General features: G+C 40.6%; 1 protein-coding gene across 1 annotated transcript; it reads left to right on the top strand.

Moving 5' to 3' along the window:
* Positions 1–12,736: 12,736 nt before the first annotated feature.
* On the top strand, positions 12,737–18,004 carry LOC125524343 (wall-associated receptor kinase 2-like). Its single transcript, XM_048689408.1, has 3 exons — positions 12,737–13,177; positions 15,956–16,099; positions 16,673–18,004. Exons 1-3 carry the CDS (start codon positions 12,832–12,834, stop codon positions 17,878–17,880), a joined length of 1,698 nt encoding a protein of 565 aa, XP_048545365.1. The 5' UTR covers positions 12,737–12,831; the 3' UTR covers positions 17,881–18,004.
* The last annotated feature ends 1,491 nt before the right edge of the window (positions 18,005–19,495 follow it).

Raw genomic sequence — 19,495 nt, 5'->3', positions numbered from 1 at the left:
CCAGATAATCCCTTTGATGCACACCTTATTGTTTTTAATTCCTGTTGACATCCAAATTTAATAAAGGTTACAGATGTTAAAAAAAACACAAGACCAAATATGTTTTTCTGTAGTGAACTCACCCAAACCATCCACGTACTGCTATTTTTTTTTCTGAGGATAACACGTACTGCTATTGAGTACAGTACTTTGCTATGCTCGTGGGCTCGTGGCCGTGGATCATGCACGCACACTCATGCAGCATGCAGCCAAAGCTGCTGGCTTGACGTTGGCGCCATGCGAGTCCCCGAATCAGGAATCCCGCGCCCTTTTCCCGTCGTGACGAAAATCCCGTTTTGCGACACACGGGAGCGGACGAGCGATGTGTAGCCAGCCAGCGCAGAAGATGATGCTCATTGCCAAAATGTGAAAAAAGAAGAAGCAATGACACATAAGTCAGTGTGGTACCTCCATGAAAGTAACAAGCATGAGTGAACATGAAGAAGAATCAGGGACATACGGGGTGGCAAAAGCCGGTCGAGCGGATATACATTGCCAATGTGACGAGTAAAACGAAAATGCGTACAGAATCTCTACCCATTCTTTTAGGGAGAAGAATCTTACCTTTATGTCATCTTCATGTCAAGTCACCTGCGAAGGAGAGCGACGTCGCCGCCGGCGTGGTGAGAAGTGAGAAAGATTAATAGACAGGGTAGGCACTAGACTTGACACTGCGAAGGAAGGCAATACTTTATGACATGAAGATGACATAAAGGCGCAATGAAGGAGAGCGACGTCGCCGCCGGCGTGGTCCGCATAGGCGACATGGAGGCGGGGGTGTTCAAGGCCTTTCTCGGCTTCATGTACACCGACTCGCTGCCGGAGATAGCAAAGAAGGAGGAAGACGCCATGTACCAGCATCTCCTTGTGGCCGCGGACGGGTATAACATGGAGAGGCTCAAGTTGATTTGCGAAGACAAGCTGTGCAAGAGAATTGATGCGAGCTCTGTGGCCAACGTGTTGGCGTTGGCTGAGCTTCACCACTGCCGTGATCTCAAGGACGCATGCTTCGAATTTCTCGGCACTCCTGCAAATCTCAGGGAGGCCATGGCCACTGACGGCTTTGAGCATCTGAGCACAAGCTGCCCTTCTGTTGTCAAGGAGCTGATTGCCTTGTGCTCCGCACCTTAGTCCAGTGAGATACTGATGGATGCGCTCATGTGTCTGAACTCTGGAGGGGATGCCTGAAGACACTTCTGGTTGTTGCCAAGTGCTGGATGCCGGATGTTGTTGTTCGATCCTTTAATTTGCTGCTTTCTGGTTGTGATCTAAGTTTCTATATATGAAGTATCTAGTGACAATGTTGTCGGTTAAACTCTAGCTAGTGTTGTCTGGCTTTCGCCCAGTAGTGTAATATCTAGCAATAATGTTTTTATTTCATCTAGTTTGTGTTGATTACCACATGTGCCACATGGTATTGACAATGTTGTTGTTTAAACTCTAGAGTTATTGGGTTTTCGCACGTAGTGTTTGTGCCGATGCGGGAAAAAGTATTTTTGCGAGCTACACTCAAATGATGTTTACAATGTTTGCACGAGGGTCTGGGAGCACACGTGTGTTGAAAGAAATGGGGTATTTCACACACATTATCTTGAGAGCCTTCTGTGGTGCTACTATGTATCACTAAAGTGATGACTATAATAGTATGGCTTTTGACTAGTTCCCATAAAAGATTTCAGACAAAAGCGATATCTAACAAATAATAACAGACAAATAGAAGTTCAGATAAAATACCGAAACTATAAATAAAACTATGATAGCGCTAGGCGCATGGTGGATCACACATCGCAAAAATAACGAATAGCTGGTAGGTTGGCAGTGTGAGTTTGTACAGGGGAAGAAAAAGATGGGTATGGGCGCACTTGAGAAATTGAGAAAGCCATGTAATGCATTTTTTTAAAGTGAAGCACAAGACACATATCAGAACTGCATACTCTGAGTTACTTACAATGTTTCACCTCAGCTTCTCCTGCTCTGCCTATTCATGGACATCTTATGCATACTACAGGAAATCACCGTGTTGGATCAAGTTCATGGAGTGAAGTTATATTCACTTTGACATTACCCCTCCTTTGACTATCACACGACCCGCCAAATCGTGGCCCACGACACGGAAGTCAACCATGCCAGCTAAACGTAAAAAAAAAAACCCAACAGTGGAAATATAGCCAAGCCCCATGTTCTTTGTTTCAAAATCTTGTGGCGATGCTTGTCTAAGGAGTTGGACCAATGCTTGACCCTCACGCCACTACGCCATACTATCTCCTCTACCTCTGCCTGGTAGTGCTCAGGGTTTGGGGGCAGCTTTCTTTTTGGGGGTTTTCAGCCACAGTTTTTCCATATTTTTTTGGGTTTCTCTGGGAAGCTGTTTTTTACTTGGTTTTCAGTGTTTTTTTGTTGAGTTATTTTCCCTTATTCTTTTTAAACTCCTTTTTAGGTTCTTTTTCCATTTTATTATTGTTTTTAATCAAGTGAATTTTTTAAAATGTCAAGATTATTTTTTTTATTAAACTTTTGAACAAGTTTTAAAATCATCAAAACATTTTTAAGTTCGTGAATACTTTTAAATTATCTGCACATATTTTATAATAGTGCACAAATCTTTTTAGTTACAGTAACATTCTCTAGAAAATGCATGAACATTTTTATATAAATGTGTGGACACTAATAAAATTGAATGAAATTCTTTTAAACTTGTGAATAATTTTTAAAATTATAATAATATTTGTAAAATATGTTAAGATATTTTAAATCACATGGAAAGTTGTATAAATATGTGAACATGGTTTTTTAAAGACACAGACATTTTTAAAGTGTTCATGAACATTTGATTCAAATGGTTGAAAACTTCTCTAAAATTACTTGAACATTCTCCTGAAATGCTTGACACTTTTGAAATCACATGGACTTTTCACTTATGATTGTTTGAAACCCGGTTGCACTAAATTTATGAAATAAGTTTTCCGAAATATACATATGTGTAGACCATTTCGAAGTAATTATAAAGGAACTACGCTAAAAGGCACGAACCATGTGAGCTTTCTACGAGCGATACGTCGTAGAGCAGCGCCCTAACTCTACCTCGATCGCCTATTTAGTGCTCACTGCGAAGGATAGTACACAAAGCGTACAAATGGTGCACTCCCGCGCTATCGCCGACGCAACTCATTAGCGTTCCTTTTTGTGTTTCTTTACTAGTTTTCTTCCCTTTTCCCTTTCTTCGATTTTGTTTCATTTTTTTTCTTCGTTTACCATTTTATCATTTTACATAAGAATATTTTTTAGAAGTTAAAGAACATTTTTTAGTTTTTATAAAATTATTACTGTAAATTTTATTAGTCAGGAGCCTCCTTGATGCTTGTGCCTGCTTTGGATTTCTTCGCAGTTGTACTACTAGCCGCCGGAGTGGCGGTTCTCTTCCGCCGGGGCTGAGGCAGCGAAGGAGGCGGAGTCTGCTGAGGAGCCTCCTCCGACGGAGTCTGCTGACGCGGTGGAGACAACTGAGGCGGGGGAGACGGCTGAGGCAACGGAGATATAGCTGGATTGCTACTGTGAGGAGTCTGCTGAGGGGCCTCCTCCGGCAAGTTTGCCGACGCGGCGTCCAATGTGGAAGCACGATGTGTTCCTTTTTCCATAGAATGGTACTTTTTCTGGTATCTCTCAGTGCAGTCTCCCCTTCACCTGTAGGGAAGTCAAGCTTCAGCTGCTCAAATCTGTTGATAAGTTTATCCAACCCGACAACAACATAGCCATATGGAATCGAAGATCAATGGTAAGTTCCATTAAGTCCAGGAGGTAAGGCAAAGCCGACCGCCACCTTCATGGATGTGTTCATGCATTTCGCATGTAGCTCGCAAAATCCCCCCTGCGTGGTATCATCCACGGGGTAGCGAGGAGCCATGATACCATATATGGGCTGAACAAACTTCGTGGAAGCCACACTGCTTTTCCACTAAGATGGTGGGCTGGCAGTATCGAATGTAGGATCTTCGTGCCACTGAGATGGGCTGGTATGTGCCTCTATTTGCTTCTGCTGCAACGCTATTTTTTCTTCTATCTTCTACATCCGGTCTGCATCCTGTTTCTTTTTTCTCCCTCGACTTCTATAATTGTCACTGTAGTCGAGAAACCCAACCTTTCACGGAACGGAGCCTGATGTGCCTCGCGTTCTTCCACTGTGTTCAGGATTTCTGAGGGGGCGTGCCAGCTCGTCGTTCTCTCTGTCGGGATTGAACTTCCCGTCCTACATGTCCTTCATTGCAGCTTGAATGGCTTGAAGGGTGTTGCAAGTCGATATTTTGTATAAACACACTTCCTTGTTTCTAGGTTCAACTTTTCCCATGCCCGTAGAACCAAGACTTTGCCCATTGGGTCCACTCCAATGTCTCTGGATCGATCCCTTTATCAATCAGGTCGTTCTTACTTTTCCCTCCCACTTAGGCCTGGCAGCTTTGTAGCCACCTGACTCCATAACATGGTGATATTCCTTCTTTGCAGCATTTTGCTTATTTATATTTGACATTTTCTTTCCTTCATCCGATGTCTTGTACTCCATAAATGCGGGTCAGTGATCTTTTATCTTCTCATATGCTCCGGTGAATGTTGGATTCTTGTTTTTCAGGACATAGTGTTGGTGCAATCTTTTCTTCCAGCTGCAGAATTGTGCGGTCATCTTCTTAAGATCCCACGCCTTGACTTTTCGCTCTATAACTTTGTTATTTGGATCCACCTCTGGCGGAAGGGTGAAATTTGTCATGAGCGTATTCTAAAGCATTTCTTTGGATCTATTGTCGACATAAGTAACCCCATCGTCCATCTTTGGCTTCTTCCATTCTCAAATGCTATTGATGTCATTCTAACGACAACTCCGCACTGACTTATAACCAGTTTGCGTTCGGCACGGGACGAATCAGTTTGCCATCTGCAGCGAAGATCTTGAACCTTTCATTCTCGCCCAACCATTTTTTTGTCTCGTCTCTTTATAGAAGATTGGCTCGATCCGAAGGGCTAAAAGAAGAAACAAGCGTTAATATATGTACATACAAATTAATCAATGCATCTAGTTAGTAGATGCTTAACTAATATACCTCGCCGGACTTTGTAATAATTAAGGTTCCAACACCGGAGCCGTCATCTTCTCCCTCCATTCCCTCACCGGAGCAGTCATCTTCTCCCTCCATTCCCTCACCGGAGTCATTCAAAACGGATGTTATTTTGACAAATAAATTATTTTTTAAAAAGGTGTAAATATTTCTAAATTTAAATGGGCATTTTGGAAAATATAGCATGAACATAATTTCTGTACGGCAACATGAAAATTTTCTTTAAAATTCTTGAACACCTTTTGAAAGACTCCTAAACTGTGTTACACTTTAAGAAATGTTCGTGAACGTTTTTTAAAATGTATGAACACTTTTTAGTTACATGAACGATTTTGGTACTTATTAATTAACCTGATTATGTAAAAAATATAAAGTGCTTGATAAATAAACTATTATTTTTTCAATATTTATAAATAAACGAATAATATTTTTTAGGGGTAACAAATTATTATTTCTACAGAAAGAGGTAATCGCTACATTAAACCTTGAAAATTGAAAGCCTATATAATCAAAACCTGCAAGTTCTGATATTGCGCGATGGAAATTTACGTAATGGGAGCAACAAATTAAGTGGACTGTCTAAGAAAAACCGAATTAAGGGATACCCCTTGGAGGGCTCCGCCAGAGGTAATCTTCTTCGATTGAGAGCACGCCAAATGGTGCTTCTAGCCGCCGCCACATGTCACACGTTGGTGCACCATCGGAATTTTAGTTTTTGTGCACATCTTTTCCGGTATTTTTTGGTTTATTTTTATTTTTTTAGTTGTTTGGTTTTTGCTTGATTTTTCCTAGGTTTTGCCTGATTTTGGGAAGCAATGCTTTTTGGCAAGAATCATATCTATGCTTCCTAAAAAAGCTAAAAAGCACAACTGTGGTTTCCGGGTTGTTTGTTTGGGTTCTTTTGTTTTCATTTTGATGGGTTTATGATTTTTTTATTTCCTTTTTTTGTATTTCCCCTTTTTGTTTTTTTTTTGTGGAAAGAAAACCGACGAAACCTATTAAAATGACATCTAGTTTTGAAGTTCTCGACGCAAGAAACTCAATGGTGAAAACGGTTCATGATTTAGACACACGATTCAAGAGATAAAACATTTTGAAAAAAGCAAATCTATGAAAAAAGAGAAAACTTGTAAATTGCGAGTGCGCCACATGTCAGCATCAGAGAAGGTGAAAGTTACCTTTGCACGGGTACCAATTTCAGTAAGTAATTTCTGCAATAATGCGTGCTTAGGCCGTGGCCCAATAGGACTCATTCACTCGCTAAGCCGGTCTGTGGGCTGCTCCCTATGACGCTTGGTTCATTCGCTCGGCTCGTAAGCTAGATCGCGTATAGTTGGTTTTTTGTGGGATACAGTCGGCCTTTCATGTAGACTGAATTGTTTCAAAGAAAAATGATGGATTCCAGATCACTAAAAGCCAGTTATTGGTTTTCCGAAAAAATCTTATATTTTTTATTATTAAAAAGCCATATATTTTAGGAAAATTTCAGAGGTCTAAAAATTCATCACCAGGAATACGGTAAGGTACTTTTAGAACACCAGTGTGCATATTAGATTAATATTACTAAATGTAAGTTAGAAAACTGCACTTTAATATGGAAACGCAAGACTTGAACAGAAAGAATTGTTCACAAATTTTAGAACACCAATGTGCATATTAGATTAATAGTGTTCACAAATTTTAAAAGTTTATGGTTTTAAAAAAAAATTACACATACTAAAAAAATTTCATGAATTTAAAAATCACAAAATATCAAAATGTTTGTGATTTAATATTTTTACAATATTGTTGATGAATTTTAAATGTTGCCACCAAGTTTAACAAATGCTGACAAAATTTTAAAATGTTCATGCATTAAAAATGGAAAATGAAAACTAAAAGGAAATAAAAAATACAAGAAAAAAAGTCAGTAGAACAAGAGGAGAAACCGCACAAAAAAATAATAACATTCCCAAAGCAAGCTACATCGTTCCCAAATTCGTCTTTGTACCTTTATTTTTGATTCACAATCGTCTTTCTAGTGCGCTCTATCCTCCCTAATAGGGCAAGCCTTGACGCGACCCCCCATGCGCGTTCTATACCATTCGGCCTCTATGCAACGCATATATTCCGGTCTGGCTGCAGGGGAGAAATAGATCCACGCATATATTCTGGTCTGGCTGCAAGCGAGCAGTAGACGGAAATGCTAGTCTCACCCGCTGCGAGTTATAATAGGTCTCGCCTAAAGCATGTCTACTGGCTGAAAAAACACTATAGCTGCGTGTGAATTTTTTTGTGCTTCTTTTGATCATTTCTTCACCCATTTGAAGTGGTTTTCTTTGTTATTTGTCTGGCTATCTTCGAGTTTTTTTTCCTTTTACTCTTTATGATTTTCATCGTTTCATTTTCCACTTTTCACCAGTTTTCTCCGGCTTTCTTTTTTTGCATTTCCTTATCCTTTTACTTTCCCTTTTTGAACACATTTCTAATTTCATATACATCATAAAAAGTTTATTGGTACAAGTTTAACATTTTGTAAATGCATGAATAGCATTTTTTAAAATATATGTTTTGTTGTCGAATCTATTTCAAGCACATTGTAATTTTTTTGTGTAAATTTAAAAGACTTTTTATATATGTGTCACATTTTTCCAAGAAGATGTTTTGAACATTCTTTTGAATAGGTGTTACACATTTTCAAACACACATTAAAACAGTTTTTTAGATGACATGAAATATTTTCAGAAATTGTCCGGACAATTATATATATGGTACACATTTTTTTCTAAATGTCACGACCATATTTTTGAAATGAGTGAATATTTTTATGGTATCAAACATATTTTTTTGAATTATAGAATTTTTTTATTACATTGTATAACATATTTTAAAATTTTCATGTAAATATTTTGAAACGCGTAAACATTTTTGAACTGTCACGTACATTCTTCTGAATGGTGCAAATATTTTCTGAAAATTGAGCAAAAATTGTTTTACACGGCATGAACACATTTTAAATGTGTGATAGCCCCGAATAGCCATCTGACCTCGCTCAGGTGAGCGCCATCCTTTCAAACAAGGCTAGTATTGCGCTTGACCCTCTGCAATATGAGCCTTGTCGCAATCTACCACCGAACCATTTTCTACCTTTGAGACAAGACCCATTTTGTAGAAGCATACCACAGCCACCGTTTGCAACATCACACATGTTTCAAACACATAGCCCTCGTTCTAGTCCATTGCAACAACACAAATGTTTTAGAAACATAGCCCTAGTTGCAAACTTGTGCAATAACATACATGTTTCAGAAAAGTTTTCGCATTGTTTGGCGCAACATAAAATTTGAGAATAACTGATCATGGAAAATCCTGTGTTGAATTGCCATATGTTTACATTCTTCTGATAAGTGGCTACTCAATTGAATGAAAAAAAATCAATAGTAGTGGCTGCTCGATTGTTTGCACACAACAAAGAAAAGCTCTAGACCTGAACCTTTTCGTAATGAATAGGCTCATCGCTATTGCATTGCATGACAATAAATTCATCCTGTGTGGTTGATGTCCTTGAGATGCAAGAGAAGACTTGGCTGCACCCCACCCTTGCAATAAGAGATTTAGAGAAGCTGACCTAAAAAAACGCAAGAGAAGCATTTTCCACATACACTAGTAGAAAACGGAGCTTTAGCGCCGGTTCGTAAGGGCCTTTAGTGCCGGTTCCATAACCGGCACTAAAGGGTGGGCACTAAAGGCCCCCCCCTTTAGTACCGGTTTGGCACGAACCGGCGCTAAAGTGCCACCACGTGGCGTAAGCTCGCACCCTGGCATGGGGGACCTTTAGTACCGGTTGGTGTTACCAACCGGTACTAAAGGTTTTTTTTTGAATTTTTTTTATAATTTTGGAATTTTTTTGATTTTTTGATTTTTAATTTTTTTGAATTATTTGATGATTTAGTCTCTAATCACCTCTCTTAACTGCTCAAGTGTGGATCACTCATTTCAAATCATCTAATTTCCCGACCGGTCACCCATCCCTCTCACTACTCCAGCCCGAGCACGCTTAACTTTCGGGTTCTATTCTACTTCGTTTCCGAGTCTGCACTTGTTGTTTTCCTGACAATAGTAAGATGTCAATCCTATTAACCCTCAGGAGTTTAGCTTGAGCATGCAGTCACACATTTCACCGTTTGAGTTTGAAACTATTATTTAAAAAACAGTAATTATTTAGTAACGCTAATATTTCTTGAATAAGTTTGACCATAGTTTGACCACAGTTTGACCATAGTTTGACCAGATTTGACCAAAATTCAAAAAATTAAAATAATTATTTAGTAACACTAATATTCTTGAATAATTATGTAGTAACATTAATACTTCTTGAATAAGTAGTTTGACCAGATTTAACCAAATTTTTTTAAACAAACTGAAATTTGACCATATCTTTTTTTCCTTTTGGAATTTGAGGATTCTAAAAAATTCCAAACAAGCCATAGGCTGTCTCCATTGGATGCGGATTTTCGTGCTGAATTTTTTGATATATTATACGTTTATTTCCGACATCGTATGCAAAAGTTATAGCCGTTTTACATTTTCCCTACACTTTTTGCAAAACATGTCCAAATCGTAGTTTTTAAATTTTCCTAACTAGTAGATGTAGTAATATAACTACCTCTTGAAGGATTTTATTTTTTGAAGTTTTTATCATTTTCTTTTGATTTTTTCAGAACTGAAATGGCGACACGCGGAGGGGGGGGGGGGGGTAGAGTTTGAAAATTGCCCTATAGTGCCGGTTTGTGTCACAAACCGGTACTATAGGTCAGACCCCTTTAGTACCGGTTCATGGCACGAACCGGTACTAAAGACCTTTAGTACCGGTTCGTGCCATGAACCGGTACTAAAGGTGATCGTGGGGCCCCGGCCTGACGCCAGCCTGCCACCACCCCTTTAGTACCGGTTCGTGCCACGAACCGATACTAAAGGTTCAACACGAACCGGCATTAATGCAAATCCGTTCGAACCGACACTAATGGTATCATTAGTACCGGGCCAAAATCAAACCGGCACTAATGTGCTTCACGTTTGACCCTTTTTCTACTAGTGATACCAGCCCTACCAATAGGGATTCAGAAGAGAAGGCTTTAGACCATGTTGGCCCCGTAGGAAATCAGGAAACACACAGAGCTCGCAAACAACACATGCAACTTTATTTGGGGGTAATGCTTCAGGCTATGAATTCGCGGTAGAGAGGCCTCGATAGCTATGGAGATGATTCCAGACTTCCTTGCAACTACAAATCAGGACCTTCTATTTCATGTCAATAAAGCATTTAGATGTCTTTGACGGTTTCTCCTCAAGAGTAGTTCACTGAACGATTGTACTTCTATGGTATTACCAACCATAATTGGTTAATTGATCTAGACTCTGGACTATTATTCTTTCCGTTGGGCATAACAACCATTATAAAAGCAATGACGGCCGCTCGGGCCGCGCCCGTTGCCACCCCTTAGCGGCAGACATAGCTCCTCTTCCTGCAGTCGCGAATCCAGCTAGCGACCCGTTCCTCATTTTCGTATCCTATCCCAATGGCTTTGGGATTGTTCGGACATAGGCCGGGGCGAATTCCCTACTTGGCTTGCTGATGCTGATAGTGGAGATACCTACGGGTGCCGTCGTCTTTTTGGAGGCGCTGCCATGGCTTTTCTCCGTGCCCATCTTCGAGTACCAAGGAAAACCATAGGCGCGGTTCCTCAGATCGGATGTGGCAGTGTCACACTGTCGTTCCCCTTCATGAATGCATCATCTTGCTTGCTCATGGCGTCCCCGGTGACTGTTTTTGAGATTTTAGATGTTGTGTGGTCTCGAATGTTTCTCTTGGCCAGGGTAGTTTAGCGTTATGGTGTAGCTTCTGCTTAGGCTGATCATCCTGTGTCCCTCTACTTTGGGCACCATGTCTACGCCATCTTGTGTTGTGCCAGGTGGTGTCCTCCTCCTTGTTCTCATTCTAACTTCTTCTATGAATGAAAAGATACACACGCTTTGCGTATTTGAAAAAGAAACAGTGAAATGACTGATCCAGAAAAATATAATAATACACTTATGTACACAAAAGATTGATAACAATATGTATAGTACAATGTACTTCTTTTTTTTTTGCGATAGAAAGAGAGTTTTATTCCATATGCATAGGGTTACAATCAAGAGGCACCAAATCCTCAATACAAGGAGGGCATCTCCCTAGCCATACATCAGTAGTGAACTCCGTACGACTATACAAAGCCAACTGATGTGCTACCCTATTTTGCTCACGCTTGATTTTTGAAGGAACAAACTCCCTAGTCTCCATATGATGCTTGATCTCCGTCACCAAGTGTCCATAAGCTGACCTGGTTAAACTCTCCCCGGTCAATGCTGCCAACGCCGATGCTGAGTCTGACTGCACAACAATTGGCATGGAACAATGCTGCACGGCCAGTGCCATGCCTTGCATGATCGCATGCAGTTCCGCTTCCAACGCGTCGTTGCAATTGAATATACACCTGTATGCTGCAAAGATAACACTCCCATCTTGACAATGTACTTCCACATGAGTGTACTTCCACATGAGTGTTTGGGCTGTTCTGAACGAGATTGAACAAAAACTATATGTATGGTACTCACATACGTGGTTAAACCATCAATGATCCATATCAATAATAAGTTCTCCAAACGACTAAATCTTTAGTCCATCGGCCGGCAAGTTTTTGTATGGAAGTAATAGCTTTCTCCACCGGCCAGCAACCTTACTATGTTAGTGCATAATTCAGTACGACCTAATCAAAACGGAACCCGACCCAATAGATGAGGTGAGATCTCTTATTGGTAAAATAGAAGATCTTTAATTGGCCACTTATCTGGGAGACGGTCCACAACATCAGCCGGCCGGGCGGCCGGCTCCTTAATGCAGTATACGTAAGTAAAGAATACTGAGCAGAAAAGTTGACGTCCAATAAGGAAGGGGTAGAGAGCAAGTTGCAAGAATCTGCTGATGCTATTGCTACGTTCGCTCTTCTACTTAACTACGGTTGCTAACATCGCCCGTGAGTGCTTGCCTGCCTGTGCCTGGTGGTCAACAATGTCGTTCATGGCGCTGGTCCTCCTTCATGTACTGCTATTGGCATTAGCTACATGGAGAACCACCGCGTCTAACCCCTTGGTGAAGCCAGGCTGCCAGGCGCGATGCGGCGACGTCAGCATCCCCTACCCTTTCGGCGTTGGCGCCGGCTGTTTTCGTCCCGGCTTCCAGATCTACTGTCACAACATGACCGCCGGGGGCGACAAGATGGCGTTTCTGCCGGATGCCACAGTCCATCTGGGCAGTTCTGCGCGGGTGCTGAACATCACCATGACGCCCTACGCGCACGTCCGGGTGTCGATGCAAGTGGCGCACCAGTGCTTCGACGCCGCCGGCAAGGAGACCAGCCACTTAATGGGCAAGATGAAAGTCAACCCGCTGGGCGTCTACCGCATCTCCAGCACCGCCAACGAGCTCTACGTCCTCGGCTGCAACACCTTCGTCTACTACTCCGGCAGAATGTTGACGTGGCGCCACAATGCGACATCGATTTTAGGCGGTTGCTTGGCCTACTGCGACAAACCCTGGAGCGCACGGAATCGCAGGTGCGCGGGCATCGGCTGCTGCCGCGTTGCCATCCCGCCGGGCCTCACCAACACGAGCATGATATTCGGTAACGGGCCGAGCGCGGGCGTCAACCTCCACCCCTGCCACTACGCCTTCATCGTGGAGAAGAATCGGTACGTCTTCCAGGCGGCCGATCTGAAAAGAACGCCGGGGCCGGCGGGCAAGGGGCGGCGCTGGCACATGCCACTGCTGCTCGACTGGGCCATCCCGCCTATCGGCGACCGCAATGATTACATGTCGTGCAACCAGGTTGCCAAATCGCCGGAATACAGCTGCGTGAGCAAGCACAGCGAGTGCGTGGATTCCCTCACCGGGCCGGGGTATACCTGCATCTGCAGCAATGGCTACAAGGGCAACCCATACCTTGACAACGGATGCACAGGCAAGAGTTAAATACATGTTGCTTCATTTTTTCTCTTCCCAAAAATGCTAGACATATAGTAAATTTCCAGAATTCTACAGACCACCTCTCACATAGGAGAGAGATGCTAGCCACACGGAGGAGTTTGTATACAAACTTAAGGGAGGGGCATGTGGCATCTTTTGATTTTTTTTATGTGTGAAGGAAACCACGTGTTTATAGTATAATGTTGAAAGTTACAACACACGTGGTCCACACTAGACAATTCCAGATAGGACAACCTTCAAGGCACATAGTAAAAAAAACACCCCATATAAAAGAAATTTACAAATAGATCATTGAGGGGGTTGATTGCATAACCAAATATTTGCTTGTCACCATCCACCAGCAACACCGTTGCCGGATGAGTAGGAGACGGATTGCGCTTCGGTGCCTTAAGGCACCTGCCTTTGTGTCTATGACATGTGGGCCTAACAGGTGGCTGGCCCACATGTCAGGGACACAAAGACAGGTGCCTTTCAGGCAGGGGCGGAGCCAGGATTTTGGTATAGGGGGGGCCAAGTCAAGTTCATAACTTCTTTTCTAGGCCGAATTGCAGTCTCGCAATAAGCTACTGTATATTGGACAAGTTGGACATAGCAAAAATTTGCATCACAAATAATAACTAATGCAAGATAATTTGCATCACGATCATGATAATTTTTAGGACACGTACAAGATAGAAATTCTTCATAGAATCATAGCATCACAAATCACAGAACCAAAACAAATAAACAACACAAATCTCGTGTATAAGTTCAACAATGATACAAGATGAGGAATTAGGGATTTAGATTAGTAGGATGTACTGATGTGTCCAACCTTGGGTTCTTAGCTACTTCCCGCTGGTTGGATCCGGATGATTTGACTGAAGGAGGCTGCGTCGTGCCGTCGTGGTATGAATAGGATCGGCAGAAGCAGGGCAGGGAGAGCAAGCAGAGGCGGCCGGGTGTGCAAGGGCAAGGAACAGCGAAGACAAATTTCGCATACTAACCAACGTAGAGGCCAATCACACGTAAGAACCCAACGCCCAGGAGGCCAGGAGACTAATCTGGCCACTAGCGGGCTTCACATGGGCCTTTTCCTTTGTTTCTAAAATTAGCGTTGAGATAGGGGGGGGGGGGGGGGGGGGGGGGGCGAGTATGTATAAACCTGAGGAATACGTGCGTTCCTGTCGCTAATTATGTTGCATCGTTCGATCGTTAGGGGGGGGGCAGGCCCCTGCTCGCTCCCCCTTGGCTCCGCCACTGCTTTCAGGCACTGAAGCTGCGTCCGTAGGAGACAAACACCATGCATTAAACAGCCATCGGAGAACCATTTACATTTCTTAGTTGACATGCATGATACTTCATATGATACTCCCACTACGACCAGCCTAACGCATAGCACTATAGAGTATTATGTTAGATGACCCTATTTATTGACATGAAGACACAAAGTACTATAGTATTTATTATAATATAGTATTATGATATGATACACAACTTTTTTTCTTCATTTAATTTGTTGACACCTTATCAAAATTACTTAGTTGACATGTGTAGTACTAGCCATGATACTCTCATTACGGGCAACCTAAGGCATCCATATGTCTCCAGCATTCTTCTTTTTTTGTTGGGCGCATTTTGTATCAGTTTTTTTAGGCATTGTACTATTCTTCTGGGGGATTCGTTTGTATCGGTTTTGCTAATGCTCCTGTCGTAACTCATGGTCTCTGCTGTACGACACTTCATTACCTACAATAGCACCACATCGCCCACGCCAAAGCTAAATGCACCGCTTCCATTGAGGCTCAATAAGAAAAAATATCTTTTACTTATTTTTAAAACTTAAAAAGACATAATCTTATTAATGTATATATAATGAAAATCAAAAAATGGAAAATATTTATTTGGTCAGAAACATATTTAAGAAAATATTTATATTTTGTAAATGAACATGTACAAAAATATTCAAGTATTAAAAAAAATCAAATTATCAAAAAGGCTATTCATGATTTTCTGTCCTGTAATTAAAAAACTTCCCCTATGAAAAAACTATTCCTACAATTTTGAAACTGTTCTAGCATTTTAAAAAATGTTCACTAAATTTCAAATTGTATATATATTTACAAAGTTTGTGTAATAATAAAAATTTGCATCAAAAAGATACATTAGAAGATAAATATTAAATAAAAAACAGAAAGTAAAAAAATAAAGGGAACCATAAAAGTCATAAATATGAGAATAAAATCTATTAACAATGGGGAGATAATTTTGAAAACTAGATATAGAAATCATCAAAATTGGCTCGGCTCACATAGATGCGTGTCCTTGGGCGTGGGTCCAGGCCTAGAACGTGAACTATTTTTCCTTTTGTTTTCTTTCCTTTGTTAGTTTTTTCATTTCTTTTTATATTTCTTATTTCACTTATTTCATTTTTATTGCAAAATATGGGTACTTTTTTATGAAATATGAGAATAATTGTGTTTGAATAACAAGATATTTTTATAAACATGGATAATTTGAAGAACATAAACAACTTTTTTTTAGAGTGAAGAACATTTTTTCTATGGGCAGAGACAAAGAATTACACCCTACTCGTCACTCGAACCCATATGTCTATATGTGCCCACTAATAAGTCAGCGTGCCATCACTTGTTTATCACACCATTAGATGATAGAAGGGCATTGATGTGATCGTGACATCATGTCGTCCATGTATGTTATCTTTTCATATTTGGGTGGTTCACTTGGCTTAATGCTTGTTTGTTGTATGTAGATATTGATGAGTGCACCCAGGCGCAATCACATCCATGCTATGGCAAATGTACCAATACGGATGGATCTTTTGATTGCAGTTGCCCGCGAGGAACCCAAGGCAATGCCACCCTACTTAATGGTTGTGTCAAGTCTATGAACTTAGGTGAATACCATTCCCAACATTTTAGTTTCATCGGATTACAGTGTATACATAAACTATCACAGTGTTAACTACTACTTCTCTTCTTCAATTAGGTGAAAAAATATTGTACTTCTCTCTGAATAACTTATACTATCCCATATTGCCATCTTAGATGCTATCAATATTTGCAAGGACAATATTTTGTGAAAATATGCTAAGCTAGAAGAGAAAATCCATAAAAAAAAGAGCCTTACTGCAAAATTAAATAAGCATGGAATGACAACATATTTATAGATTAAAAATAAGGAAATAATCCACACACAAGAGTAAGTCGTCCAGATTGGTGGAATGGATAGATAAAGGCATCTAGAATTAAATATGCCATAATCTTACATCGGTACTAATAGATCAACCTAATCCAATTTTTCAAAGCATAAATCACTGCTTTGTTTCGCGTATGATCCACCTAGGTTTTGGTAACCATCTTGTTACCAAACCTTTTGGCTCCTCCCTTAATTTGTGTCCCACAAATTCCCTCATTTATTTGAGTTCTCTCATCAAATTCTTTCCCCACTTATCTATCTTTTTTTACAGGTTTAATTATTGGTCTATCAATTTCTAGTGGCCCGACTATTCTACTTTTGTTTATTAGCTTAAAAATAATAATCAGCAAGCTTAAGCATCAAAAGGCTAAGGAGCTGAGAAAAAAGTTCTTCAAACAAAATCGTGGACAACTGTTGCAAAAGTTGGTGTCTCATAGATCAGACATTGCAGAGAAAATGATCATTCCTTTAAAGGAGCTAGAAAAGGCTACAAACAACTTTCATCAAATTCGCAAGCTTGGTGGAGGAGGGCATGGTACAGTATACAAAGGAATTTTGTCAGACTTGCATGTTGTGGCCATCAAAAAGTCAAATATTGTGGTCAAGAGAGAAATCAATGAGTTTATAAATGAAGTTGCCATTCTCTCACAGGTCAATCATAGGAATATTGTAAAGCTTTTTGGATGTTGTCTCGAGACAGAAGTCCCCTTGTTGGTTTATGAATTCATTTCCAATGGAACCTTATGTGATCATCTTCACAAGGAGCCGCTGGGATCAATAACTTGGGAAGATAGATTAAGGATCGCAACAGAAATTGGCAAAGCCCTTGCTTACCTTCACTCAGCCATTTCTGTCCCAGTAATACACAGAGATATCAAGTCTGCCAATATACTACTTGATGATGCATTTGCAACAAAGGTGTCTGACTTTGGAGCTTCAAGGTACATTCCTCATGAGCAGTCAGCGATAACAACAGTGGTTCAAGGTACTTTTGGATATTTAGATCCTACATACTATTACACAGGTCGGTTAACAGAAAAAAGTGATGTTTATAGCTTCGGAGTAATTTTGATTGAGTTGCTTACTAGGAAGATGCCAACTACATATAGATCATCTGAAGGAGATTGGCTTGTTGCACAGTTTGTTGAACTATTTGCAGAAGATAAATTGGCTGAAATATTGGATCCACAAATCATGGAGGAGGGAGGTAGCCAGCTTGGAGAAGTAGCTGCTCTAGCCATGTCGTGCATAAAACTAAGAGCAGAGGAGCGACCAACCATGAGATCATTGGAGATGACATTCGAACGCCTCCAAGTACACAAGGAGCCTGTCCTGAATGATTTTCTATCGGAAACAAACAAGATGAATTATTTGACAGCAAGATATTCATCAACAATTAAAAGGACAAGCTTGGAGAAAGTGAGCAGGCAATATACTCAGGAACAAGAGTTCGTGTTGTCCGCTAACTACCCTCGATAGTTTTGTTTACATATGAAAGAGTTGTCGCAGATTGTTGTTTGTAGTTTGCTTAACTTCTATGTCGTCTTAGTTAATTTCTGCTAGTTCCATTGACTGATTGTTTTAGTGTTGTTCTGCTGGTATAACCGCCTTCTCTGCAGTCACCATATTTTCCGTTATGCGTTTATTGTTGGTTGAACCAGGTTGCTCTATTTTTCATTATTATTCATATAGCAGATGCAAAATTCAACATTAGTACTGAGTAGAGAAAGAGTGGGCTAGATTCCATTACTGAATGTGAGTGCTATGGAAATGCCTCCGCATCGGCAGATCAATGGGCTAGTATGTTCTAAAATAGTACCAAGTATTTAGAGGTCTTGAGAGCACATACTGAATAATCATGTACTCCAGTATTTGGATCTTCTTCATTGCTTCGACCAAATACTCAAATTCGGAACCCAAGCAATCATACACACCAGTAAAACTTGGACATCACATTGAGTTCACACAACAAATTAAAAAAAAGTCCCTTTTAGCTTCCAACGACAATGCTGCAACTAGAACTTGTATTTTTCATAACACTCAAACCTTTATGGGGGGAAAACATGAGCATGTCTGAAAGTTTTAAAGCCTAGTATCTCTTCAACCCCGCTACATCTAACGGTCCTACTGAAATACCGTGGTGCTCTTCACGCGCCGACTCTGTATTCCACTGTATACTCCCGTGTCATGATGTTCCTTAGGATTGGTCGAAATGGGGTCATTCAGGGTTCTCTTGCACACATACCAACCATATTTGAGTTCAATCCAACAGTTCAGTATCCAACAAAGTTTAGTAGAACTATAGTCCACTCAAAATCACATATATGCCTTTGTAAGCCCTTTTGTGGGACATGCCAATAAATTATATTTACTAACATTTTGATAGTTAATTCTTTCATACAGTTAACCCAAAAGGGCATGTTTGGCGTAGCTTGTTTTCCAGGTACTCCCTCTGGTTAGGTTTATAAGTCGGGCACGAGTTTTTAACTCTTTAATTTGACTAGGGAAACATTTATTATATTTTAGATTCTTCACTAAAGGAACTTTCTAACTATATAATTATTTTGGCATATCACACGTGTTTTATTATTCAAATCAAAGATCTAAAAACCCATGCCCGACTTATAAACCCAACCGGAGGGGGTACCTTTTCTTGGGTTATGTGTTAGTAGCTCCAATAGTTATTTGAGCTGTCGATAAGGAAACGATAATAGTGATGTTTAGGTGAGTCGCTCTATTTACACTTTATGTCGAAAATTGTGTGTTTACACCATTTTATTATAGTATGCAAATTTGAGATCTATTGAGGAGCTAGTGAGTGCGAGCTATCGGCTGTGTACCGCAAGGGGGCTAAGTTCATGTACCGAAAAGTAACCATCGTATTCAATATGAGAGACAGACCATCATTGAGGCACAATATATTGGTCCAACAATGCTCTAGCATGGTATGGACTGACGTACCGAGGCTCTCGCCAAGTGACTATCATTGTCCGCATGAGCCCTGTTTCTGACGCCCAAAGGGTGGTCGCCCCTTCCCACACTTTTGTTTTTTGAATATATTTTTAAAAAGAGGATGTACCCCTGCCTCTGCATC

Source organism: Triticum urartu, chromosome 7, assembly GCF_003073215.2.
Source record: "Triticum urartu cultivar G1812 chromosome 7, Tu2.1, whole genome shotgun sequence".
Classification (NCBI taxonomy): Eukaryota; Viridiplantae; Streptophyta; class Magnoliopsida; order Poales; family Poaceae; genus Triticum; species Triticum urartu.
Note: the sequence above shows the minus strand (reverse complement) of the source record. Positions and strands in the feature narration are given on the sequence as shown.